Genomic DNA, 27,912 nt, shown 5'->3' with positions numbered 1-27,912 from the left:
TCTGCCTTAGGCCTGAGTGGTTAGAGAAGGGTACAGTTTCTAGAACCCCAAATAGGAGTTCTCTGGGGAGGCTCACAAGAAAGGAACTATAACTTTCAGGACATAGCAGTCTAAGTCCAACCTCCCACTCCCTCCCCACACCCCACCATAGGAAGGAAAGAAGGGAGTAAACATCATTTACAAACATCCCATATTCTTCTGTGGATGTGTCCCATTGGCCAAATCCAACTGGAAGACAAGGCTGGGAAGCCCTCGAATGTAGCCGCACGGGGAGTGTGCCAGGACACAGAGTAGGGTGCGGAAGGATTGGGGAGCAGACCTGGGGTATGCAGTCTGCTCTGGGACTCGTGGCAACGGCGGTAGGAAGTGGGTGTTCCTTCACCATTCCTGATTCTCCACAATCAGCCCGCTGGGTTTGTAGGACATTGAGACCCTAGGGGATGTCAGAGCCACAGTGATACAGGACACCGCCCAGCAGGGGAAAGCGGAACACCGATCAGGGACACCCACAGTGGATTCTTCCTGATTAAGAAATAAAGTTGTGTTGCACTAAGACACTAAATTTCAGGGATGCGTTTTTTACAGACGTTAGCGATGGGGGATTTTTAAATTATTATTAGCATAGTTAGAATGAACAGGAACTAGATTGTGGAAAGTCCTGCAAGCCCATCAAGAAATTTAGATGCATTTCTATAAGTAGTCCAGAAAAAAACAAAACAGTGAAGGTTTTTAATGCTGGGAGGTGGGTAGTGTTTGCTGTTGTTGTTATAAAGCCTCAGAAGGATGAATCCGACAGTCAGGTGGTGGGTCTAATGGGACACAGTGAGCAATCAGTTGATGCACCCATGACCAAAACCCGTGTTGTCAGCAGGACCCGTGGTTCGGTCGAGGCCAGGAGAAGCTGAAGGGATGGTGGCCTTTTAATCACAGTCCAAGGTCACATGCCGTCCCGCCACGAAGAACTTGAGGAGGGAGGTTGTCTAAGACCTGTTTAGTGATCACCCCGCTCTATTAAAGAGCTTGGCTGGTCCACTTTGAGATGCGGAGACGGAAAAGGAATTTGGAGAGAGTTGTGGTTGTGAGTAACTCTCAAAACGCAGAGTGTCAGGTGAGGATCTGCCCATCATCTGTAGCCCAGGGCAGGGGGCTTTGGTGAGAACACTGAAGAGTATGGTGTGTGTTCCCTGGAGCCTGGGGGATACGATCGACTGTAGTACTTCCTGGGAAATTAGAAGAACGAGAGAATCGTGGGGTCAGCTCTCATGGTAGCCAAGCAAAGAGAAGGCCCTTAGGGAGTGTACGAGGAGTTTCAGGATAAATGATATGTAACCAGTTGAGGGCACTGAGCCAGTGATAAAGCTGATGTGTGGTCATCTCTGAGCCCGGTCGAGTGAGGACCTGGGGGAACTATCAGCCAGAGGAGGTGTGCTCTCCCCGCTAAAGTTGAGGACATAAGCACCATGGGAGGGCGTAACTGCAGATCCTAGGCAAGCACGCCACAGAGAAAGAGAGAGAGATACCTAGCAAGCCTTTTACGTACCTGGGATGTCCTCCAGCTCTTCAAGCAAGACCTTCCTGCCCCCTCCAACAATCAGTCAGAAAAGAGAAGCCCCCCATGGGGCGCCCGGGTGCCTCAATCGGTTGAACGTCCGGCTCCGGCTCAGGTCATGATCTCGCGGTCTGTGGGTTCGAGCCCACATCGGGCTCTGTGCTGACAGCTCGGAGCCTGGAGCCTGCTTCCGATGCTTTGTCTCCCTCTCTCTCTGCCCCTCCCCGACTTGAGCCCTGTCTCCTTCTCAAAAATGAATAAATGTTAAAAAAAAATTTTTGTTTTAAAGAAAAGAGAAGCCCCCCCCCCAACCCTTCCCACCGCTGGCAGCCAGCTTGTGCCAGACCAGCTGGGGGAAGAGAGATGGCTACAGAAAGTATATTTAAGGTTTGTGTTACTAAGTGGACTAGACCAAATACTGACATGAGACCTTTTTTGGTTATCTGACGAACAGAGGGACCCTTGCTTCTGGTAAGTGCCAGAAGAGTCATAGATCTAACCTTGGGCAGGGGAAGATGTAACCCTAGAATAAATTTAGAGAAACCATGGGAGACAAAAACAAGGTTGGTAATGGTTATGTTTCCTAAGAGTGTAGCAGTTATGTGGGGTTCTAGCATTAGGGCCTGGACTAAAAGAAAATGAAATTAAAAAATGAGAAATTCCAACGTACGTGTGTGTGTGTGTGTGTGCGCGCGCGCGCGCATATATTTCAATTCATGCCTCAAAAGGTATTTGTAAACATGGTAGCAGTTCCTTGATTGAAAGACTTTTCTTTTCCCACATATAACAAAAAAACTTAGAAAATTCACGAAGTACATGAGTTGGAAGTAGAAATCACCTATCATTCAACCACCCAGAGGTAATCCTACAGTTTGATATATAGTATTTCCTTCCTGTCCTTTTTTCCTTTGTGGATGTGTATATCTACAGTTGTGAGGTTATCTTTTTCAAACTTGATTATATGTAACTTGCATCCTGCCTTTTTAACGTAATATTTTTCTAAGTTAAAAGCGCATTTTATTTTTATTTTTTTAATATAATTTATTGTCACACTGACTTACATACGATACCCAGTGCTCATCCCAACAAGTGCCCTCCTCAATGCCCATCACCCACTTTCCCCTCTCCCTCACGCCCCCCCCATCCACCCCGTTTGTTCTCTGTATTTAAGAGTCTTTTGTGTTTTGCCTCCCTCCCTCTCTGTTTGTAACTATTTTTTCCCTTTCCCAAACCAGTCTCCTGATTTGTTCATTTTAGCCACTCTGACCCTTGTGAGGTGGTATCTCGCTGTGGCTTTGATTTGTATTTCCCTGATGATGAGTCATGTTGAGCATCTGTTCATGTGTCTTTGGCCATCTGGATGTCTTCTTTGAAAAAGTGACTATTCATGTTTTCTGCCCATTTCTTCACTGGATCATTTGTTTTTCAGGTGTTGAGTTTGGTAAGGTCTTTATAGATTTTGGATACTAGCTCTTTATCTGATTTATCATTTTCAAATATCTTTTCCTATTCCGTCGGTTGCCTAAAAACACATTTTAAAAATATGGTTTAGGGACACCTGGGTGGTTCAGTTGGTTGAGTGTCTGACTCCTGATTTCTTTTCCAGTCATGATCTCACGGTTCATGGGGTCAAGCCCCATGTCGGGTTCTGTGCTGAAAGCATGGAGCCTGCTTGGGATTCTCTCTCTTCCTCTCTCTGCCCTTCCTTTGTGTGCGTGTGCACACGTTCTCTCTGTCTCTCTCAAATAAATAAACTTAATTTTGTCAAATATTCTAGATGCAGAGTTGGACTTACGAATCAATGATAACGAGAGAAAAGATTAGAGAATTTAACCCATAGCTTTCGAGATCCCACCAAGTTGTATTCATATTACCAAATAAAAGGATCACTTGGTTGAGACTCAGGTCACTTGTTTCTTCAAATTCTCTTCTCTGGTTTCTTGAAAGCCATGTTTTCTTATTTTCTTCCTACTCCTGCCATTACTCCTATGTCACTGCGAATGGTTCTCCTTTCTGTCTTCTCCCTAAATGTTTCACCAAGCTCCAGGTCCTTCTAGAATACTCCTCTGTCAACCCCCAATGCCATTTATATGTGGAAAACACTTATTCAAATTTTCAGCCCAAACCTCTCTTCTGAGCTCCTGACTTACATCTTAACATCTCTGACTGGGTGTCTCATTGGCATCTCAAATGGAACATTTGATCTTCCGCCCCAAAATATGTTCTCCTCAGTCTCCCCACCTCAGCCGAGCAAACTCCGTCCTCTCAGTTGCTCCAGAGAACCACCCGGATGTTTCAGGACTTTGCTCATGGCAAGTCTTAACTCCTTCCAAAATATCTCTCCCATTCATCTCTCCTGTCCATCGTGTCTATCACCCTCCTTAAGCCGTCCACATCTCTTTGAGCCACTACAGCAGCCCCCTAACTCCTTTCCATCTACCCAGCAGCCAGAGCGATCCTTTTAAAATTAGAAAGCTGTTCCTTGTCAACACACACACACACACACACACACACACACACACACACAACCCTTATCATGGCCTGTAAGGCCCAGATCTGAGGCCAGGGTCCTTCCAGCCTCTAGTTCTCACACTTTCCATGGGGCCCACTGCTGTGTATTTGCCATGGTTTGCTTTCGGGTCCCTGAACTGCTGCCTGGAAATCTGTTCCCTTGACCTCCTAGTGGGACTCTCAGAGTTCCTTAAGGGCCAGGACCCTGGCCAGGCCACTTCTGTATCCCCATTTGTAGAAGAGCACCTGGCATGTGGGGGGCCCCCAGCCAGCCCTTGTCGACAGGACCTGCTGACTGGCCCTTCTTACCTTTCAAGTCTCTGCGTGTGTACCGTTCCTCAGGGATGCCTCTCCTAACTCCACCTTTCCAAATTGACCTCCACCCTGTTGGCCTCAGTGACATCACCCTCTTGTTTATATCCCTGACTGCTCTTGTCATTATGTGTGTGAGTCTTTGCCTAATGTCTGTCTCCCCCACCAGACCAGAAGCTCCCATGAGAGCAAGAACATTGTGCTTCTTTCCCCAGCACCGGTGCCTGGCTCACAGAAAGTTCTCAGATCTCTGTTAAATGAATGAACAGCATCTGACTGAATGGCATTCGAGGGGAGCTCTTCTCTTTACCTGGGGCAACCCCAGAGAAAATGCTGGAAATCAGCCCTGAACTGGAGTATGATCTGCAGAATCATGGCGCCCTCACAGTTGGCTATGTCCCAATCCCTACACTGTGTGCATTCGTTAGCTTACGTGGAAAAAGGACTTCCCAGATGGGATTTGGTTAAAGATCTTGAGATGGAAAGATCCTCCTGTACTCTCCTGGCAGGGCCTTATGACAAGGAGGCAGGAGGTTCAGAGTCCACGAAGGCAATGTGACAAGAGCTGAGGCCAGAGAGAGAGAGAGAGTTGAAGATGCTGCCGTCTCTGAAGACGAAGAGGCCCCAAGTCAATGACTGTGGGCGGCTTCGAGAGGCTCGGAAAGGCAAGGCAACGGATTTTCCCCTGAGCTTCCAGAAGGAACGCAACCCTACCAGCACCTTGATTTTAGGACTTGTGACCTACGGAACTGTATGATGATAAGTTTGTGTTGAGCACACTCATTTGTGGTAATTTGCTACAGCAGCAGTAGAAACCTAACACACAGAGGGACTGGAGCATTGGTTTGAACAAGTGGAAGATGAGAGTGCCCCCCTCTCCCGTTCAGAAGGCTTTAGGTTGCCCACCCATAAACCATCCCATTTCTGTACTCCTACAGCTCGTTTCATGCAATATTTCCTACTTTCTTTCCCTTTAATTCTACCACTGGGGCAAAGAAGCCTGTGCCTCTGTTCTTGAGTATAGGTTCAGAGATGTGGGGAACACGGACCTGGAGGTAGGGGTTCTCCCTGTCGGACAAGGATTCCCACCTCTCGCTGTGAAGAGGTGTCGCTGAGCTGTTTTTTCATGGCCCAGTCTAAGGCCCCTTGGCAGTGAACATCTCTAATTTAGAATTAGACTCTCTAGGGGCCTGGGTGGCTCAGTCGATTGAGCATCCGACTGCGGCTTGGGTCATGATTGTGAGGTTTGTGAGTTCGAGCCCCTTTTCAGACGGATTCTGTGTCTCCGTCTGTGTCTGCCCCTCCCTTGCTCGTACTCTACCTCTCAAAACAAACATTAAAAAAAAGTTTAGAATTAGACTCTCTAGATCTCTGTGTGGTTTTGGAAAAACACATTCTGAAAAAAGAGAACACGTTGGACCCCTTCCTTGGGAAGAATGCGCCTGACCAGCAAATGTCATTTAGAGTTTTAGGGCTTCGTGGACCTGTAAGGTCAGCTTGCTCAAAGCATTGTGTGTGTGTGTGTGTGTGTGTGTGTGTGTGTGTGTGTGTGTGTGTCTGTCTGTCTGTCTGTTTGGGAGTGTGAGAATCTCTTTTTATATCAAGATGCAGGAGTCCATGGAGGTCAGGAAGGAGTAATACTGTAAGACAGGGTTCTCTGTCAAGCTAAAGGGTTTGGACTTAATCCTATAGTGAGGACACCAGGAACCCATTAGAGGGTTTTGCACAAGGTGGTGACATGATGAGATCTGTACTTTTGACAAAAATCACTCTGGCATCATCTATATTGGCTCTAATCCCGTAATTAGTTCATCGGAACACCTTGGAGGAGAAAGTGCTGTTGACATGAAATGTTTTCGTACTTCCTTTTCAAGCCACTGATACCAGATGGCACGTTAAGTGATCCGGTTTCATAGACAATGTGCTGGAGGAAGCAGTCTCCCGTAACCAGTGTCACGTCAGTTAAATCTTACTGTCGTCAGGATCATTGCTTCCCTGGTGGTAGGGTTTCCATAGATGTTGTCAGATTGTTACTTACCACCATGATTATCTCATCGTGGGAGGACTTTCCGGCTTCAGTCAGATCAGATCGTCTCCAGCAGAAAAATTCAGGCTCGTAAGATAGTGGAAGATGGTGGAGTGCTGAACCAGGCGCCTTCAGAGACCAGAGCATCATTCCTGGCTCTCCCACACCCTAGCCAAGGGACTGAGACCCGGTTAATTTCCCAGACCCACACTGTCTTTAGCTGTCAAATGGGCTTTATAAGCCCTCCCTACCTGCAAAACAATCGTGAGGATCAAACATTAAAAGATAGCACTTTGAAAACTCGAACCTGTCACACAAACCCAGAGCTGACGTTCGTTTTCCCATTAGGATTCTCGTCAGCCCTGCGCAAGAGTGGGTTAGGAAAGAGGAGCTATGGAAGTGTCAGTGGTTTGCTTTCGCGGTCTTCCGTGGTTCTTTTTTCTGACTATGCAAAGCTTTAGAGGTTGTTCTGGTATCCAGGCAACGTGTTGCCTCCCCTTAGCCCATGCAAAGTCCTGAATTAAAAATAGGCTCTGTTTCGCGGTGTTCCGAAATCTAGAGCTACATGTTCTAAAGGAGTCAAAGGTCCCTGGTGGAGCTCGAAGGGAAAATGGTCATGTCCTAGTGCTGTGAGAGCATCAGCCGAGTCCTACAGAGAACACTGGAGAGGCTGAGTGTGTGTGGAGCCACGGACTTGTTTCTGGGTCGCCGGTCTGTTGGCTGGAATCCCGAAGGACCGAAGAAGGGCTTATGGCGCGCAGTTTGCAGGGAAGGAATGTGCTGGTCGTCCAAGAGGAACCACTAGCCCTATACACGGGTTCTTTGTCACCATCATGGTTTACTAATCTGCTAACCAGAGACACTCCAGGTAGCATTTCAGTTTTACAGTTTTAAAGCACATCTTACGCGTGGCCGTGTTAGAAAATACGACAGCACGGCCCATCCGCCTGCCGTGACTGCTGCCCGCTGGGAGAACTTGAGGTACTGGGTGGCGCCTTTACTGCTGGTGACTCAAGAAACCACATGCCCCAGTGAACACAGACATTCCCAGGAAGTGGGCAAGATGCTTTTGAATTCTCTACAAATGCATGGGTGCCAAAGCATCGGATGTTACGTGGAGGTGGGGAGAAGGAAACCTCAAGACTTCATCCCTCCCTTGGCAGCAAAATACCACACACACCCCCCCACCACCCGTTGCTGGTGGTGACATTAACAGGTGACATTGACCCGTATTTATACTGGTTTACCAAGCGGTTTACAGCTTTTCTTAGGTTGACTCATGGTTGGGTGTGATTAGAAGCAAATAAAATATTTCAGCCCTAGCTTATTAAAAGGAATGGCTTCCACAGAACTCCTTCCTCTGCTGAAGTTAAACAGCTAGCTTAAGAGGGAACTTCAGACTTGCATCCCAGGCTCATTTTGGGAGTGGGGATGGGGATGAAAAAACAGATGTGGAAGCATCGTGGGCTTTGCAGCCAGAGTGCCATATGCTAGCGATGGGAGTGGGACAAGTCACTTAACCTCGCTGCGCCTTAAATCCCCACCTGTAAAAAGGGCAAAATCAGGGATTTTGACCTGATAGGTGACAGTGTAGTTGCTTATAACTTGGACTCCCCACGTGTGAGTTCCACTTGCACCTCGTCACTAGCTGTGTGAGGATAAAAGCACTCAGAAGAGTGCCTGCCACTCAGTGAATGCTCTGTATGTCTGCGCTACGATTACGACAGATTGTCATTACAATTATTATCCTTGTGCGTCAAGTTCCAGGCGCGAAGTGTTGATCGAAAAAATACGAACTTTTGTTACCATTTCTGTTATGTCTCCCATCAGAGCACTTGAATTTTAAGGAGGCAGAAAGGAAGGTAATAGCATCACAAGTCTGTTTTTTGGTTTAACTAAACAGACGTCAACAGAGCCCTTTCCTGAATCTTATTCCTTTGAGGATTCAAAATTTACTCTCATGCCATCGGAGAACGATTTGTCCAGTGTTCCTTAGAGCAAGGGCGAATTCTTGAGCCTCACCCCAGACCTTCAGAATCAGAAAGTCTGGAGATGCAACCCATCGGTCTGCTCTTGATTTTGGCTTGGGTTGGCCATGCCCATTGACTGTTTTTTTAAGACTGTTTTTTTTTTTAGAGTAGTTGTAGGTTAACAGAAGCATTGAGAAGGTTCAGCGATTTCCCACATGCTCTCTGCCTCCCACTATCAACATCCTCCCCCACAGGGTTGGGTTTGTTACAATGGATGAACCTACCTTATCACGTGGAGTCCATAGTTGACATCATGGCTCGCTCGTTATGTGTGTTCTGTGGGCTTAGATACCTGTGTCACGGCATGTAGCCATCATTACAGTATCATAAAAGGTGTTTTCCCTGCCCCGAAAACCCTCTGTGTTCCCCCTGTCTTCTCCCAACCCCTGGCAACCGTTGCTGCTTTTCCTATCTCTGCAGTTTTGCCTTCATCTCTTTGAAGTATCTCCGTGATTCTCATGCTTCCTAAAGTTTGAAAACACCAGGTATAGACTTCTGCTGCTTTGACCACCTTCTGTAGTTGGGGTTCGAGGAGGAGGGTGGTCAAGAAACCATTGGTTATACTCCCTCATCTGTATGACAGGTGTCCCGGCCCCAGAAGGACTACAGGACTGAATTAAGCAGAAATACCGAGAGTTCCGGGTAGCAGTCAGGGGTGGGGAGGGACGAGCGCTTTGAGAGCACAGGACTCTGTTGATAGTTCTGGAACAGAACACGTCGGGGTGTCGGGTCCTCTGGAGAGTGCTGATGTCATATCTTGGGCCATACTGCTCTGAGTGATGGATAGAAATGCCTTTTGAATTTGTGTGTGAGGTTAAAGTGAAGAAAATCCATTTCAGTCTTCCGAAGTCAGAGCTGTTGGTACAAAAGGTCACTGATGCCAGTTGGTGGCATTGCAGAACTCGGGGAGCGAGAATGAAGATAGCAAACTTTTTTGTTTTTGAAGCCTAGTTGCCCTGGGGGCTTGAGTTCCAGTCTTTCGCCATCTTGCTGCCCTGGAATCTTGAAGAGGCATGTGGAAGAAGAAAAACACCGAGCCACTCTCTGCCTCCTCTAGGAAGGAGGGCAGGGAGTTGTGCTCAGACTAGGGGGGATATCATATTTGCAGCGGGGTGAACAAGCCACCAAATGATGACTCCGTGGGGAAGGGTTCGTAGAGTCGTAGAGTGGAAGTGACTGAGCAGCTCGGATCGATCCTGGCCTCTGGTTTGATCCTTGATCCTCAGATTTCCTGAATCGTGGAGATAATCCCTTCTTAAAGGCTTCAAAACTGGCTGTATGCATACAGCTCGCAGACGCTTTAAACCTATTTGGATGCGGTTCTGTGATCACAAGCAAAGGACATACAGAACCAAGCTAGGTCGTATATCCTTTCCACCCTACCCCCAACACTGGTGTCCTCTAGCCAAAGTGCCGTGATCCACAGTCACCTGAGGCTGAACCCCAGACAAACCACTGCGAGCACAGGGCTAGGTCCCCAGTAATCACTTGGTGACTTCACCTGAAATGGCCACACTTGCACAAACATTGAGAAGCATGCCTTCTGGGGCGCCTGGCTGGCTGGCTGTTAAGTGCCCAGCTTCAGCTCAGGTCGTGATCTCGCGGTCCGTGAGTTCGAGCCCCGCATTGGGCTCGGTGCTGACAGCTCAGAGCCTGGAGCCTGCTTCGGATTCTGTGTCTCCCTCTCATTCTGCCCCTCTCCCTCTCTCTCCCAAAAATAAACAAACATTTAAAAGATTAAAAAAAAAAAGAGCATGCCTTCTAATTTTCCTAAATTGAGTTACTTTGCTATTTCTCCTATTTTATTGGCTAAAATGACACACACACACACACACGTATGTGTATGTATGTGTACACATATATGTATATACATTATTCCCCAATAATGCATATACATTATTCCTACACAGGTCAGTGTAGGAAATTGTGATTGTGGATTCATGGCAAAACTAGTAAGCAATTTCCAAATTAAATTTTATCCGAAGACTCAAGTTACTTTTTGCTGTCTCATTTCTCATGAAGATAAAGTACTCCTCTTGAGGGGGCCACCTGCGTGGCTCAGTGGGTTGAGCATCCAACTCTTGGTTTTGGCTTAGACCATGATCCCAGGGTCAAGGGATCAAGCCCCGCATCCAGCTCTATGCTGAGCCTAGAGCCTGCTTGGGATTCTCTGTATCTTCCTCTGCCCCTCTCCCCCACTTGCGTGCATGCGCACGCTCTCTCACGCGCTCTCTCTCTCTCTCTCAAACTAGATAAGCAAATACACTTCCTGATCCGTAGGTGTGTTATAGAACTTCAGATTTTTAAAAAATGTGACTATACCATTTCTTTTTTGGTACAAATTAGAATACCATGTGTTGAAAGCATCCTACCAAATTTCTAAGCTCTTACTAACAGAAAGGTGGAGATTTGGGACTGTAATTTGACCTTAGAAATATTTGTAGGAAATACTACCACAAGAATAATTTCATACCAAGAAGGGTCCTTAATAGGCTCACCGTCAAAAGAAGGAACCCGTCCTGTTTCCAAACCCAGCTTCCACACAGTTGAGGAACAAGAAAGAAAATCTAACCCCCTTTTCCTGTTTCTGCTGCTTGTGACTTTGAACAAGGCCCTGACTATTGAGGCTGACCCTGAGACCCTTGTTTTCTTTGCAGACTGCATCATCTGCTATCAAAGGTGCTATTCAGCTGGGGATAGGATACACCGTGGGTAATCTCACTTCCAAGCCGGATAGAGATGTTCTCATGCAAGACTTTTACGTGGTGGAAAGTGTGTTCCTACCCAGGTAAGAACATTTCTCTTTGTGAGGATTTCCATGCTAAAGAACCTTCCTGGTGACCTCTCCACATTGAAGACTTTCCTACCAGTGAATGGGTACATGCACGCGTTGGGTCTTTAACAGGCCCAGAAGCAGCACCAAGGATTGTCACTTTCCCTTGTGCCACGTGGGTTGCGTTTATTTTTATAGGGAGACGGTAAGTAGGTTCTATGTAATGATGGTGACGCCTGGAAGATTGTATGAAGATTTGAGATTCGATGGGAAGGAGTGCAGTACTCAGAGTAATGTCTGCGTTGCATTAGAAAAAGAGGGCATCCGCTCTGGAAAACAGTGTGGAGGTTCCTCAAAAATTAAAAATAGATCTACCCTAAGACCCAGCAATAGCACTGCTAGGAATTGACCCAAGGGATACAGGAGGGCTGATGCATAGGGGCACTTGTACCCCAATGTTTACACCAGCACTTTCATTAATAGCCAAATGGTGGAAAGAGCCTAAATGTCCATCAACTGATGAATGGATAAAGAAATTGTGGTTTATATACACAATGGAGTACTACGTGGCAATGAGAAAGAATGAAATATGGCCCTTTGTAGCAACGGGGATGGAACTGGAGAGTGTGATGCTAAGTGGAATAAGCCATACAGAGAAAGACAGATACCGTATGGTTTCACTCTTAGGTGGATCCTGAAAAACTTAACAGGAACCCATGGGGGAGGGGAAGGAAAAAAAAAAAAAAAGAGGTTAGAGTGGGAGAGAGCCAAAGCATAAGAGACTCTTAAAAACTGAGAACAAACTGAGGGTTGATGGGGGGTGGGAGGGAGGGGTGGGTGGGTGATGGGTATTGAGGAGGGCACCTTTTGGGATGAGCACTGGGTGTTGTATGGAAACCAATTTGACAATAAACTTCATATATTGAAAAATAAATAAATAAATAAACACATCTTCCAAAGTTTAAACAAAAAAAATTAAAAGAAAAAGAAAAAGAGGGCATCTGAGAAGCAACAGCTGATGCCAGGATTTTGCGGCCTGTCATTCACAAGACGGGCTGGGGGCCCGCAGTTGGGCCTCATATCTGGGTTCAGTTGCATAGCTCTTCCTCCGTGAGGCCTTCAACTTAGCTCTCCTCCAGAAAACTTAGGAGAATCCCGCCCGTTTGACACCATAGGTGGTGTCAAAAACACCCCGGTTGACCGTACAGGTCACCTCCAACTCGATCGTGTTTTGGGGGGGAAATCCGTTCAACAAATAAATCTGGGGCGGATGGTGGAGACAGTTGCGTATCTATGTGAATACACGCGGTGCCACTGACCACTTACAGGTGGTTTAAACGGTAAGGCTTCTGTTACGTATTCTTTACCAAAAGAAAGCAAATAAGTTAAAATGTGTTAAGTCTCGTGCTAGCTTAGGATAGGAAGAGAAGTAATCGTTATTAAATTGGAAATGTCCCCGCGACTGCAACGGCCTAGCGAATAAAAATTCAGCTATTTGACTTGGGGGTGCAGGGCAATCGCTTTGTCTTCAGGGCTCTGCGGATAAATGTGTAAGACACAGTTACATTTTAAAATATAAGTATTGCTCCCCAAACTAAGCCACTTTTGGTATCAGTTGTTACTTACTGGGCTCGGGTGAGAATGGCTGGGGAGAGCCTTTGACCCTCAGTATCTTCGTTGCTTTATTTTTTTTTTTTAAGGAAATGGTACTTAAGTTCATCTCTACATCCAGTTGTCAGCTGTCCCGAAGTCAACCCATTAGGTGGTGAACCCAGACAGCCTAGTTTTGCTTTAAATGCTCTTGGTTGAAGAATACAGTAGGTCTATCAGGAATTTTGAAGGTTGCTTCTCTAGGGTCCTGGGCAGCCACCAGAGCTAGTTTCCAGACAATGAGAACAGTGACAGGTGCTCCATCTCTGCTGGTCTCTTCTACCCACCGTGTCCAATCAACAGAGCCAGCTTTGGATGGGCCCCGGGGAAAAGCGGGGCCCAAGCATATGGGCCCCAGACCAGCACCCTCAGGATCACGTTGAACTTTGTTAAGAAATCAGATTCTTGGGCCCCACCCACATCAACTGAATCAAGAACTTCAGGGATGGGCCCGAGAAATCTATTGAACCATCCTTCCAGGAGATTCTAAGCACATAATTGTTGGAGAACCACTGACCTCGCGTGTGACTTCCCATGTGACAGGGATGATCTTTCTCGTAACTACCAAATTTTGTTCTTGGAGTTCTTACGTGATTTTTGCAACTAATGTTAAACTCCGTATGACTTTTCAGCGAACACCTAAAATATCAAAATTACATCTGTGTCCCAAGTAAATTATGCATGACACTCTATGAGATCCTTTACAACAAGGAGCGTGTGACTAGGTTTTCATGAGCTCTTTCTTGGTGCCATGAATCCTTCTGTTCATGGATGATTTATTAAAAGCATACTGTATCTTGATGATTAAGGCAAAAAGAGGTCTCCTTTTTCTTCAGGAGTAGAAAAGCCAACAGTGTCCATGCCTAGAATTTGTGTCTTTGACCTTCACCCTCTAGACCGCGGAGAAGCATCAGCCCCTGTGTGGCACCCATGTCGCTGGGGGAGGGGAGGCTTAGCTAATGACCCTATTGGGAGGAACCCACTGTCACTTAAAATGTATCATTTTAACATATATATAGCTTTTTAAGCGTCAGTGTGATAGGAAGCATTTGATGCAGACAAGAATTTCTTTTAGCAAATGCCATATTGTTTTTTTTTTTAAATAACATACGCACTCTGGATGTGTTTCCATGAAAACAGAAGAAACGGATGTGGGTCTTGCCTCAGTTTCCTCATCTGGGCTGTTCATTAATTTTGCCAAGGGACTGAGCCCAGCTCTTCTCAGTGGCGGTGGTATCGGCTCTTTTGGATAAGACAACACTTTGTGCCAGGGTACACGTGTTAGGATATTTGTCACCCCCGAGGCCTTGCCAGTAATATCTATCTCTTGGTTACTCTCGCAGCCACAAAGCTCCCACAGAGTGATGAGTCAATTCAGTACCTTGGCCATGGCGACCGTTTCACGGATATAGACCCCCTGTGAAAATTAACAAACTGTACTTTATATCAGCTACACATCCGTAAAGCTGCCAGATAAAGTTTCCTCCCTGCCCATCCATAAACTCCCACACTTGCCTGGAGACAGGAGGAAGGGGGAGGAGGTGGGCAGGACTGTCTCTGACCGTCCAAGTCTTTGATGGCTCTAAAACGCAATGAATCTATCTGGGTCATAGAGAAAACTCATTGCATTGGGTGTCTTGAGATGTTCTTGTTACTGCCACTGTCTCCCTTAGCAACGAAATGTGTCATGTTTGTTTGTTTACTTATTTCAAAGTGGCTCACAGTTATTTTTAGATATTATATCCTGTTCCACACATCATTTCATTTTGTAGATGGAAAAAAAAAAAAGCCTCTGGACTTGGGATTTGAAGGATGATAGAAAATCCCTTTCAACAGGGGCTCCTGCGTGGCTCAGTCGGTTAAGCGTCCAACTTTGGCTCAGGTCATGATCTCATGGTTTGTGGGTTCGTGCCCCGTGTCGGGCTCTGTGCTGACAGCTCAGAGCCTGGATCCTGCTTCGGACTCTGTGTCTCCCTCTCTCTCTGCCCCTCCCCTGCTCGTGCTCTGTCTCTAAAAAATTCAATGAAACGTTAAAAAAAAATTGTTTTTAATCCCTTTCAACAATCTGGTCCCATGATCTTCCAAAGTCAATGTAGATTAGTAAGAGAGCTATGACCACATTTTAATCTTTTGACCCCAGGTTCTGCAGTGCAGTCAGAAACTCAAAGTTGTAGATAAAATGGCATGTGTAAAGGGACTAGGAAGAAAGAGGAGGATGTTTTCTAATGTTTAGCCATGCAAGCATGACCCTGACATGGCAAAAGGAAGCAAAATTGATGAGTGCCAGCCATGAACCACCCATAGTTTAACTGACATAACATTTATATGATACAGCATATAGCATTAACTTATTGTTACTATCTTTCAACTTTACCAAAAAATCCATTTTACAGATGGAGTAACTGAGGCCCGGAAACAGGAAGTGTCTTAACCCAAAGCTATACAACCAATAAATGGTGATGTCAGGATTTGAACTCAGGGATGGCCGACTCCAAAGTTTTGTTTTTCCTTACACCGTGGCAAGAAAGCACAGTAACAATAGTTCTGCTTGTTTGAATCAGAGAAAGTACCCAGCTTCCACCTTAGAAAGTTTTCCCTCCAGCCCCTTGACAAGCAGCTTTAATACTGTCCTCCGTTCCCCTTCAGGAGACGCCATCCCGGCTTTGTCTGCAATGGAAAATAGGGCTTGAGAGCTGGCAGTAAAAGTTTATATATCTTTCCATATTCAAGAGTAATCACCTACCCAAAGAATTTATAAAAGTCTCTTGCATTTTAATCTCCTCCCTCATAAAATGGAGTTCAGTTTGGCGAACACAGATGGCTCTCTGTATGCACCCTTGGGGGTGGATGGGAATAGCCAAGGGATGCCCTCATTGGGCAGAGAATTACCCAGAACTGCTGTGAGGGTGCGACATTTTTCTACGGGACAGGCAAACATAGAGGTCAACAGTTCGTGTGAGCGTTGCCAGATTTCAGTGCTAGATGTTAAGGTTTTGACAGATGAGGCAACTGCCTGCATTTCAAATAATACTGACGTAAACTCATCCAAGAACCCATCTCTCTCTACCATGGGTCAGCACACTCCAGCCCATGGGACAGACCTGGCTCCCTGCCCCTTTTTGTTGATAAAGTTGCCTTGGAACACAGCCACATCCATTCATTTACATATTGTCTGTTTTCCCACCACAGCAATAGAGCTGAGTGGTTGCAACAGAGATTCTTTTTTTTTTTTTTAATTTTTTTTTTTAACGTTTATTCATTTTTGAGACAGACAGAGACAGAGCATGAATGGGGGAGGGTCAGAGAGAGAGGGAGACACAGAATCCGAAACAGGCTTCAGGCTCTGAGCAGTCAGCACAGAGCCCGACGTGGGGCTCGAACTCACGGACCGTGAGATCATGACCTGAGCCGAAGTCGGAGGCTTAACCGACCAAGCCACCCAGGCGCCCCACAACAGAGATTCTTAAAGGATTGCCAGCCCCTCGTCGGTACAGACATTTTCTAGCCCGTCTTCTGTGTGGGTAGATAACACACAAATCATCAAAGAGGATGCGTGGCTGTTTCTGGACAAGCCAACCAGGATGATGTCCTTTCAAGTCAAAACTCTTCAAATATTCGTTTAACATTTATGGGGTAGGGACGGGGAGATACCGATTTCCTACTCATAAAAGGCGCATACCTCTTCCTTTAGTTCCAGATAAAAGGTTTATTGTGTGTAGTGATTGTTATATAACATTGTAACTTACTTGAAATTGCCTTCAAACACGATTTCCCAGGATGGTACCAACTACTTGGGAAGTTCAGCATATAGACAGTGATATCCCGTGTTCGAAGTACATGACAGCCCAGGATGCAGTATTTGGTTGTGGAATTTAAGCTGCTTCCATCTGCTGATTTTTAAAGATTGGCTGTTAGCTGGCTGGCCTTAAAAGATGGTGTGGCCTTCTGGGTGTCTCAGTCGGCTAAACGTCCGACTTCGGCTCAGGTCACGATCTCATGGTTCACGAATTCAAGCCCCGCGTCAGGCTCTGTGCTGACAGCTCGGAGCCTGGAGCCAGCTTCGGAGTCTGTCTCTCCCTCTCTGTCTATACCTCCCATACTTGGGCTCTGTCTCTGTCTCTCTCTCAAAAAATAAATAAAACACTTTAAAAACGTTTATTAAAAAACATTACTTCTGAATGTGTCTGTGATGATTTCTCCGCAGGAAATTTGCATTCAAATCACTAGACTGACCCAGGATCACTTCATCAGTTTCGTGTGGGCCCGCATGGAACCGAAAGGTAGAGGAAGGGCAAATTCGCTCCCTGCCGGAGCTGGACAGGCACCTTGCCCTGCCTAAAGATGTTAGCACTCCTGCTTGAGCCTTCTGGCTCGGGCCAGGACTTCCATTGGCTCACCTGGTTCTCAGGCCTTCAAGGTTGAGCTGGAACTGCTCTACCAGCTTTCCTGGGCCTCCGGCTTACAGGTGGCAGATGGTGGGACTTGTCCCCCTCCATAATCACGTGAATGAGTCTGTCCCCCAGGAGCTGCTGGCCCGCTCCTTTTGCCAACAGCCTCCAAACCCCCTACTGTCAGTTACAGCTTGAAATCAGCAAATCCACCCGATATAAAACGCTGCCTCGGAAACAGCAGAGCTCTAGCTCTCGGCTCCCAAACTGGAGCCCCCCTTTTGTGCCCTGCAGATGCCAAGTTAGTTTCACCTTATTGCTTAGCACCAACCCTCTGCTCCCAGTGCCACCCCAAATAGTGCGTATCAGGCTGTGGAACCACGTCCAGGAAGCTAAGGTGTTCCCAGCGCATCCAGCTGAGAATGTTCTTGTGGCCGGCCCATCAAGCTTCTGTAAGTACAATTCTGCCCCCCGTGACCCCACAGTGTGAGGTCCTCCTGGAGAAGAAGAGCTGGTGTATTTGGGCAGGGGCTACTCGGAAGCCTGCAACTGAATCGTGAAAAGGAGGACTTACCCTAGGAACGTCAAGTTTAAGTTAAAGCGTACCTATCTGCCTATGACTTTCCCACGGCTCTGGTGTGAATCTAATGTCCTCATCTTGTTTGTTCCTGACCGGCTTAGGCCATTACTTTCTCTCCCTGGACTTTGTTTTTTTGTTTTTTGTTTTTTTTTGTTTACCTGCTAAGTGGGAAACACCGGGTAGTGGCTAATGCTTCCTTCAGACTTCAACATTGTATAATTCTAAACGTCCATTGCCACTAAGAAATATGTTTTTGTAAATTTGTTTAATGTGTATCTTTGAGAGACAGGGAGAGACAGAGCACCAGCAGGGGAGGGGGAGAGAGAGAGGGAGACACAGAGTCCGAAGCAGGCTCCAGGCTCTGAGCTGTCAGCACGGAGCCTGACACGGTGCTCGAACCCATGAACCGTGAGATCAGGACCTGAGCCAGAGTCGGACGCTTCACCGACTGAGCCACTCAGGCGTCCTGAGAAATACATATTTTTTAGATTTAATAAGAGCAGTGGTGGGGCGCCTGGGTGGCTCAGTCGGTGGAGCAACCAACTCTTGGTTTCAGCTCAGGTCATATCTCACAGTTGTGAGATTCTCGCTTAAGATTCTCTCACAGTCTTGGTCCCCCAACTGCATAAGAATAAGCCATTTGTAGAAAAACACCAAGGACTAGAACATGGGGGTTTTATCTTACTGTGTGAACATTGAAGCTAATGTCATGCATTCTAATGGAATTAATGACTTTGATTGCATGAGCTATCAAGGACAGAAGAGGGTGGAAGAAATAAGAAACTGGCAACACTCTTAGCCCCCTGAAAGCAGCCCAATTCGGAACCCAAGGATCTGTATTTGCTTTTACTTGTTTGCAAGGGGGCAGAGGCATGTCAGTGGTCACTTTGAGCCTCTTTGATTTTCTCTCTTATTTCTGCCCAGCCAGCATTTTCAAGTTACTCCATGTCCTAGGAGTTCCAGAATTATTCCTCTTGACAATCCCATAGGACCTGGAACTGAGTACACGTCCCCTGAGACGTCTCAAAATACGGACTGAGGAAATGTTCCGATGCGATGTCCGGGCAGCACATGTGCATTGTGAATATTCAACTATCCTCGCTTCAGGAAACAGCAACTGTTCCGATGAGTAGGTGATTTCGGGCCGTTTCACACACCGAGCTGATGCAGAGGTGACGGCTCTTACCCCAGGCAGTCCCGGTCCCTGCACCACTGCCCTGAAGGGCAAGCCTTGCTGCTGCCCTAGCGCAAGCTTCACCTCTACAGATAAGATGTATTATCTGATGTCAAGCCCTGACAATACAAGCCAACTACTTCCGCTGGAAGTCACCAGAAGAAGCAGTCATCTGTGACCACGCGAGAGGAAGAACTGGCCCTAGTGGATATATTGAATAGATAATCTCCTAAATAGCTTTCAAGGGTGATTTTTGACGACGATGGGGTTTTTTTTTTTAACTAATTAATTTTGAAATTCCAGTGTAATTAGCATACAGTGTTATGCTGATTTCAGGGGTACAATATAGTGATTCAGTAATTCTATGCATTAGTCACTGCTCATCAGGATAAGTGTACTTTTTAATCCCCATCACCTATTTCACCCCTGCCCCCACCTGCTTCCCCCTCAGGAGACCATCAGTGGTCTATAATGAAGAGTCTGTTTCTTGGTTTGTCTCTTTTCTTTGTTCGTTTGTTTTGTTTCTTCAATTCCACATAATGAGTGAATTCATACGGTATTTGTGATTCTCTGACTTGCTTCACTTAGCATAATACTCTCTAGATCCATTCACATTGTTGCAAATGGCAACATTTCATTCTTTTTATGGCTGTTATATTCCAGTGTATCTGTCTATATCTCTAGACTATAGTGATTTTTCTTTTTTTTTTTTTTTTTTACCTTACCTGGTGAGTTTTGAACCTAACCTTCAGGTAAGAATCAACTTTACTATTTTACCGTTTGTCTTAAAAACTCACTGTTTTATTCAGAAACTACTTACTGTCAGTGATGTGCTGGGTACCGATACAAAAATCTGTACAAAAATCTGGCTGCCATGGACACAGTTAAACTGTTGTAGGTTCCAAGGGTTTGTTGCATGCTGAAAGCATTTTTCTTGCACAGGCTTACTCGTATCCATAAAAATTAGACCATGACAGAGTTGCCTTAGAGCCTCAGTGACCCACTTAGAATGTGGTAAAGAGAGATCTTGACCCTCTCTACAAAATTGTATTAATCTACTGAATTGTTCTCATTTTTCACAATGAAAACTTTTAAGTACAGGTGGATTAGGTGGCTTGTCGGATGTTGGGTGAGATATAGTTGTAGTCAAAGACTAAAATGAATGATAAACATCAAAATTCAGGCTAGTGGATGCCTCTAAGGAGAAAGAGAGTTTTATGATTAATAAAAAGTATAGAAGGCAGTTCAACTATACAGATAATATTTTATTTCTTAAGCAGCATTTTAGATTCATGAGTATTCACTGGTTTATTTCTTTATACCTTTTATGTGTCATAAATATTGCACAAAAATTTTCAAAGATGAACCCAGAAGAGGGGGGGAAAAAAGATAATGATGTCTCTGGGAATGCACATCAGGGTTTTAAAATCGCTAAAATATTTAAGGTCTCTTTTCCTATAAATATGGATGTAAGAAATAGTTCAGATTCAGGACTCCCCCATTTCCAGTGTGGTGATTTTGTGAGTGACATTTTTAAAACCATTTCACTTATTCCTAGTTTAAAATCTTTATCCGATGTTCAGGGTCAAAAAAAAAAAATGCATCTTTCAAATCATTCCATGCACTAAGCCCTGAATCTTCTACCTAAAGCATCACAACTGGTTTCACTGGGGACGATGGAAAATCACAGGAGGAAAGTCACAGGCACAGGGGGATGATAAAGAATTTTCAGGCTGAAGCCACACTGGGATTGGCAGGGAATATGGGCTTGGAGTGGCCCCTGCTGACTTAGCATCTGGTTTGACCTGATGGCCATTGCCCTTGGACATGAGCTTAGAGAGACCCTCAATTGGGGTATGTTTTTCTAACAGGGAAACTGGCCCGGGACTAGGAGAACTACAATTTGAAGTCAAAATTGTCTTTGCTAATTCTCTCTCTCTCTCTCTCTCTCTTTCGCTTTTTTTTTTTTTTTAATATTTTAACTGCAGTGAAGGGAGCAATCTGACCCCAGCACATCATTACCCAGACTTCAGATTTAAGACCTATGCTCCACTGGCATTCCGATATTTCAGAGAACTTTTTGGTATCAAGCCTGATGATTACTTGGTAAGAACCTGTCGTTTTCCTTCCTTCTTCAGAAACGCGTGATCTAAACATTTGTCTCATAGCAACAGCGACAAGTCGTGTGTGTCTCTTATAATGCTCTGGAGCCTCGTAAAAGGTCCAAGTTTTATAATGATGATAAATTTAGCTTCAGGCAATATGATTTGACTCTGCAGCCCTTACTGATAACTACAGAATCTGCTATGGTAATTGATATTTAAATAACTGTGGTGTTGGTTGCTACGTCAGATCATTATTCTAACAGATATAATTAGTTACAAATACTCCTGTGAATTTTGCTGATTGCATTCTACTTGAAAGCCTTCCTGTTTTAATTGCCTTATTTATTCCATTCATCTCAAACCTGCCTTGGCCTGCAACCGTATTCACCTTGACCTACAATTTGAACAGCATTTTAAAGATGCTGGATAGGCTTGTTCTCAACATCTTTTGATGCAAGCTCTTTTTAAACGTATTTTTATTTGGCACAAGGGCATATCTTATCCTTAGAATTGTCATTTCTGTCCATCATCTTTCTGGCATGCAGCAGGTGTAACACAACAGCTTTTTTGTGAGGTAGTCTGATCTGACCTCCTGCTCGAGGAACCCGGAACTTCCTTTTTGTTTCAAGAGAAAAATGGTTTATTTCATAATTTGATCACTGTTAACACCCTGGGGCTCTTCACAATCAGTTTTCAAGAAGCCGTAGGAAGGATGCCATCAAATATTTATTGTTCGTCCTTTTCTGAATGATCTTAATAAGACTTGAGCCAGATCCTGGAATAAAGCTTTGCACGGGAAGTATAGCAACATTTATCACTGGGAACAGAGACTATCGAAACTGCATTGTATAATTTGGCTGAGATGCACATAATAAAATTCAAAGCTCATTCTCTTCTGCGCCGATGAAAACCTGCACATGACCCTCTTCTTTTTTTTTTTTTTTCAGCTTTTATTGTAACTCCAGTTAACGCGCAGTGTTACATTAGTTTCAGTTGTATAATATGGTGATTCACCACTTGCATACATCACCTGCGGCCAGCACAGCAGGTGCACTCCTTAATCCCCATCACCTGCTTCCCCCACCCCCACCCCCACCCCCACCCCTCTCCCCTCAGGTATGACTCTCTTCTTTAGTTGAGCCCTAAGAAACTCATATGACTTCTGCTCAGTGAGATGATACTGGCTCCTCAAGGCACATTACCAAGACTTCACAGGGCAGTGGGAACTGAGTAGAAAGTCCCTGGGCAGTCCTGCTCCCCTTAAATGTGTCCATCCAGGTAGCTTTCTGCCTCGCCACGCCCCTTGAGCTGTGATGTCAGGTGTCTCTACCCAGCATTACCAAACCTGCCCTCCCCAGCTACTCCAGTGCTCGAACCCACGCGTGTTGGGGGTGGGGGGGTACTAGAGAAGATTCTTTGGTTTCCGACCATTCTCTCATTACTGAGTGTCACTGTCATTCAGGAAACATGTTGATGGAACTCAGTGGGGTCTTGATGCTGTTTTATTGAAAATGAGATTGTGCTCTCATCTGCCACACGTTAGAAATCAGTTGGGTTCTCCTTCTGAATTTCCTTGAGCTTCTGCTAACCGAGGAGATGGCATTTGCTTGCATTTCATAGTACAGATCCCATCATTGTGATGAGATGGCCAACTGCCTCCCCTTCACCTGTAGGTCTGTCTTTGGCCCTCCTGGGGCCACTGAGCTACAGGCTGGGAAGGCAGTTTTCGCGCTCATTCTGTCCGGCAAAAGGGCTTTCTTGGGGGAAGGCCTTTTTCTGATCAACGGGGCCCACGGCTTACAGAGTTTCCTAGTGCGCCTTTAAGCTGGCAAAGTTCCTTTCATCATGGGGTTCGAGTGTGTACAAAGGAGCCCAGGAGACTAAGCGGATGGCTTTGCAGAGCAGAAGTCTTCCTTCATGGAGCTGGCAAAAGGTAGATTAATCGATCATCGCATACTTCGAACACTTAGGCCACGAAAATACTTTGCCACTGATTATAGGGAAATTTGAAAGTTAGAAGCCATGACCCTCAGGGAACTTAGAATCCAACCCGGCAAGATGACTTTGTGTGGGCGAAACATCAGTTCTACCAGACAGCAAATAAAAAGACCAGAGGGAAATAGCAAACAGTCCAGGATTTCAGAGGAGGGAGGGGGTCTCTCTCTGTCGCATGGAGGATTAGGAGGGCGTGAAATGGTTTAGCTCTAGTGACTTAGAAATTGGAAGGGATTTGAGTCGGAGGGAAAGAAGGGAAGTTGACTGCACATTTGATGATGTTGAGCAGTAATGTTTTTGGTGGGATGATGGTATTGGGGGTTCTGTTTCAAAAGAGGAGTCTTTGTCTTTTAGATATGCATGCCGGAGTCTCTCCGGAGGAAATGAGTTGATGTCTGGGATTCGCTTCAAGAGACTTTGAGGGAAGCAGGCAGAGGAGGGATGGGGGTATAGTGGAAACAAGATTGGCCATGAGTTGATAACTGCAGAAACCAGAAGAGAAGCGTATGGATATTAATTACACAATTCTCTTTGCTTGTAGGCAGGTTTGAAATTTTCCGTAATGAGAAGTTGGGGGGAGGGGCAGGGAGAAAAAGATAGGAACAGGCAGGTAAGAATGCTGTTCTTCGATTCCATTTTTCCACCTCCCGTATCAACACAGTCTAGTAAATGGACCCATCTCTGGGACCTACGAGAAACAGAGGGCACTGGCCCTCTAGCTAAACATGGCTACCCGGTCCCCAATGGTTATGGCCATCTACCTGCCCCGCACTGAGACACCCCCCGGGGACACCCCCAGCCCAGAACTAGAAGCTTACCTCCAAACTACTTAATCTGAAAACCCCAGCCAGTGATCTCAAGTGTGGTAGAGGAGGAAGGGGTTTTTCACCTGACATGACAGGCTTTCCAGAATTAGATACAACCATCAGACTTTTTAGTCCAACCGTTCATTATAGATGAACAGTCTAAAGCTGGGGTCGGTGAAGGAGGCGCCCAAGGTTTTCCACATTGGTAGGCGCAGACCCCAGACCAGACCTGGGATCCCCCAGCCCTCCCCCGGGCTCTTTCCCATTCCCCAGCTGCCTCTCAACCCACTGAGTCTCAGACCTCTCATTAAATGTGTTCACAGCGTAAGACTCCCTCGACCATGAAACCGTCAGCTGTGAGTATCCATTCTGAAGCACCTCCCCAACGGGGTCAGACACCCTTAACGAAGCATTGTTTTGGAAGAGTTAAGCCCAAATAAAACACAGGAAAATCAAATAAGACCTCCCTTAAAAAAAAAAAAAGTGTGTGGGGGGGAAAAAAAGGATACCGTGCAAATGCCAAAGTACATCCTGGCGTCTGTCAAACTGGGGCTAGTTGAACCCAAACTTGTGAAGATAGACTGATCTAAAAGGGGAGAGAAGGTAACATGATAAGGTGATCGGTAACTCTCCAGCTGGGCCTAATGCTGATCCCCCTGATATGTGTGCATTTCCACTCAGTGCTGTGGTCTTGTATCTGGATTTTCGCCTGAATTACTCTGTTTACGTTCTCAGTACCATTAACATCCACCATCTGCATACCGATTACAAGTTTCATGTTGGAACACGCATAATTTGGATTGTGAGACCGCACACTGAAGGTGCTTGTGCATACACAGCCCAGCAGCCTGGCTGTGCCTCCTTCCTTCCTTGTTCCAAAATAAACGCCTCTCGAGGGAAGGCCAAGGTCCCCGGAGCATTTTTTTTTTCCCATCTCTGCTTGGGCAGCAAGCCTTCGGTTTGATTTCCTTCTCCCCCAGGTGCCGGAGTGGTCCAAAATCCAGGGTGATTTGTATGACGTCTTTCCAGACTCACCGGCACCGATAAGAACAGGGTGAATATTTAACACTATCAAGGGAAAGAAATGGCAGAAAAACTTATCTCCACCCCACTGTGCAAGTTTACGTTGTTACTTTGCCTTGGCGGGGGCGGCGGGGCATTGGGGGGTGGGGGGGGCAGCTGGATTGCACTTTGTAGCTTTTTCCAGCGGGAATAGTCAGGAGGCCCTATAGGAAATAGAAGGGAGACCATGAATGCATCGGAACAGCTTGCACAGAAGAGAGAGCCTGAAAGGAGGTACATAAAACGCAGGGTACACGTGGGGCCTTGTTGATCAAGGCTAATTAAAATGTTCCCGTCTCTCCTCTTTATTTGCTCTTAAATGGCAACGTTTCAGAGCAGGTTGCTTAGCGCGGAGCGTGGTAACCAAGTGATAGGGTGAGGTATCACGGGATTATACATGAGGACGGTAATATTCCTGGTTGATATCAAAATGCCAGTTTCTTGCACACCACTGCACTGCTGGTAGTGACCCCCAGCGAGTTATTAAGAAATGCCAAAGCGATTTATTTTTCCCTGCATATCAATGTATAAATTACCTATTAAAGGAGGATTTGACAAGTAACCAATGAAGTATTTTCCCTGTAATGTCACTGCTTCTAGAAGAATTTGAGGCTTTAATTAGAAGCAGATGATTAGGTCTGAATCCAGTTTTCTCTCGACCGCTCTTCCTGAATCACCCCCTAATTTCTCTATTTGCAGCCTCTAATTTCTGCATTCTGTGTTGTTGTTCGACTTCCGCAACATTAACTCCTGTCTGTAGGAAGGCTCTGTGCGGGGAATTCAGAGCCCGTAAAACAAACAATCAGAATTCCTAAAGAGAGTCTGGGGGTCTGCCTTCGCTCTTTAGAAGAGCTTGGGGTCCACACCTTTATTTTCCAGTGTCCCAAATCTATGATTATACGAGAGACTCATTCTTCTCCTTGACTCACTGTGTCCCAGCGGATCTTCGGGTAGCCTCCTGGTTGCTGGAGCTCAGCCGAAACCCTTAGTACATCTTGAGGCACCAGTTTTTCCTCGCCTAGACGGTGTGGACTCACTCGCCTGTGTGTGGTCATGTGATAAGACATAGCCCAGCATTGAATCCTTAGCGACACCTGGGTGGCTCAGCCGGTTAAGCCTCAGACTTCGGCTCACGTCACGATCGCACGGTCCGTGAGTTCGAGCCCCACGTCGGGCTCTGTGCTGACTGCTCGGAGCCTGGAGCCTGCTTCGGCTTCTGTGCCTCCCTCTCTCTCCCAAAAATAAACAAACATTAAAAAAAAGAAGGAAGGAAGGAAGGAAGAAGGAAAAAGGAACAGCAGTAGGTACGTGGTCACTCTTTGCCAGGGTTTTGGAAAGCATCCCCTTTGAAAACCTTCAGCTGCTTTCTTGTAGACGTTAGTGTCTTTGTTTCAGAGATGAGGTTCCTTGGACTCCGAGATGCCAAGGTACTTCCTCCAGGTCGCTGAGGTGGCCGCTGGCAGAGCCGTGATGTGAAAAAAGGTGATTCCAAGTCCCGCGCCCTTCACACTCAACCAGCTCTCCAGGTGGATCCTGCACCCACGGCAGGAAAGCACCCTCTGCTTCCGCTGGGCTTTTACGGCATCCTTTGTGCGGTCTTATTTTTCCTCGTCTCTGCAGCACTCGTAATGACATTCAGCAAGAATGCTGCTCAGCAAGAAAGCCTCAGGAAGCAAGCCCGGGACCGCCTGGGTGGCTCAGTCCGCTACCCATCTGACTCTTGATTTCGGTTCACGTCACGATCTCACAGTTAAGAGATCGAGCCCCTCGTCAGGGACTCTGTGCTGACAGCACACAACCTGCTTGGGATACGTTCGGTCTCTCTGTCTCTCTCTCTCTTCCTACCCCCGCCTTGCGTGTGCTCTTTCTCTCTCTCAAAATAAATAAATCCACATGAAAAAGAAAAAGCAAGCCTGGAGGAAAGAAGGAGAAGATGGAAGGCAGCATGCAGTTACTTCCTTCTTTTCTTGGAAAATTGTGTTTCCCTCATCCACGTGCTGCCGAAGCAAGAGAATTTAAAGTCACCAGTTAGAACTGCCTTTTAATTGTTTTTTCTCCCGGTTTCTCCCTCCCCTCTCCTTGTCTCCCACTCCCCCACCTCCTACTCCCTCCTCTCAGCCTTTTCTGTGATGGACACTTAAATATCCAGAAGCCCAGGTAGAAAGCTTTGGGCGATGTTGCCAACATTTCCACCCTTAGGGTGCGACTGTTTAAACCCCCTCTTTGCCCCTCACCAGGACTGGTCTCCTCTCACACGCTGGGTCTTGACCTTTTTGTCTACGCTCGGTGTTTCTCTAAGTCAGTAATGGGGATCCTCGGTTCGTGAACACTGAGCTCCATAACCAGACAGTGACTTCTCTTCTGGGTTTGTTTTGACGTTTTGGGTGAGATCGACAGCCCTTCGCCTTAATTGGTGAAGTTCAGCCCTTCGTCTGGCGAAAACTCGTGTCGTGCCTGCTGTGGGCCAGGCACCGATCCTGCCCTGTGTCACCGCGTAAGGTACCAGTAGCCGGTGCCCTTGTGGAGTCCTGCAGGCTGGCGGGGACTCGGGATCCTGAACAGGCACGTGAGGGATTTTGTGGTCACTTCCGTGATGAGAACCAGAGATGTGGTGCCAGGAAGCAGGAGCGGGAAGAGGGCTCCAGAGTAAGTGCTGTCCAGTCCCACACGCGTCCCTGCACGCGACGTCCCACGGCCGCTCCCTTGCTGTGCACCCTGCGTGTTCCTTTTGTCCACCTGCGGTGGCTTCTCAGCGCGGTGGACGGAGCGGTCGGTCCTCTGCTCCAGACTTTCCAACGGCTTTCAGCTCCCTTAGAGCAAAGTTCCAAGTCCTCGCAGTGACCCGTGCCGCCCTGTGCGGTCTGGCCCACCTGCCTTCCGGCCCCTTTCCTTGCAGCCCTCCCTGCTCGCTCTGCTCCGGCCACCGGCCCCCTGGCTGTGCCTTGAGGTCC

At 46.5% G+C, this 27,912-nt stretch overlaps 1 protein-coding gene across 1 annotated transcript in view; it reads left to right on the top strand.

Moving 5' to 3' along the window:
• Window positions 1-27,912, top strand: part of PIP5K1B (phosphatidylinositol-4-phosphate 5-kinase type 1 beta) — a 185,407-nt gene that overhangs the window by 37,155 nt on the left and 120,340 nt on the right. The window contains exons 2-3 of the mRNA XM_040449410.1: window positions 11,086-11,216; window positions 20,982-21,099. Coding sequence (XP_040305344.1) covers window positions 11,086-11,216; window positions 20,982-21,099 — 249 coding nt within the window. The remainder of the gene's footprint in view (window positions 1-11,085; window positions 11,217-20,981; window positions 21,100-27,912) is intronic.

This window comes from Herpailurus yagouaroundi, unplaced genomic scaffold (assembly GCF_014898765.1).
Source record: "Herpailurus yagouaroundi ecotype Mexico unplaced genomic scaffold, PumYag 199, whole genome shotgun sequence".
Lineage (NCBI taxonomy): Eukaryota > Metazoa > Chordata > Mammalia > Carnivora > Felidae > Herpailurus > Herpailurus yagouaroundi.
Note: the sequence above shows the minus strand (reverse complement) of the source record. Positions and strands in the feature narration are given on the sequence as shown.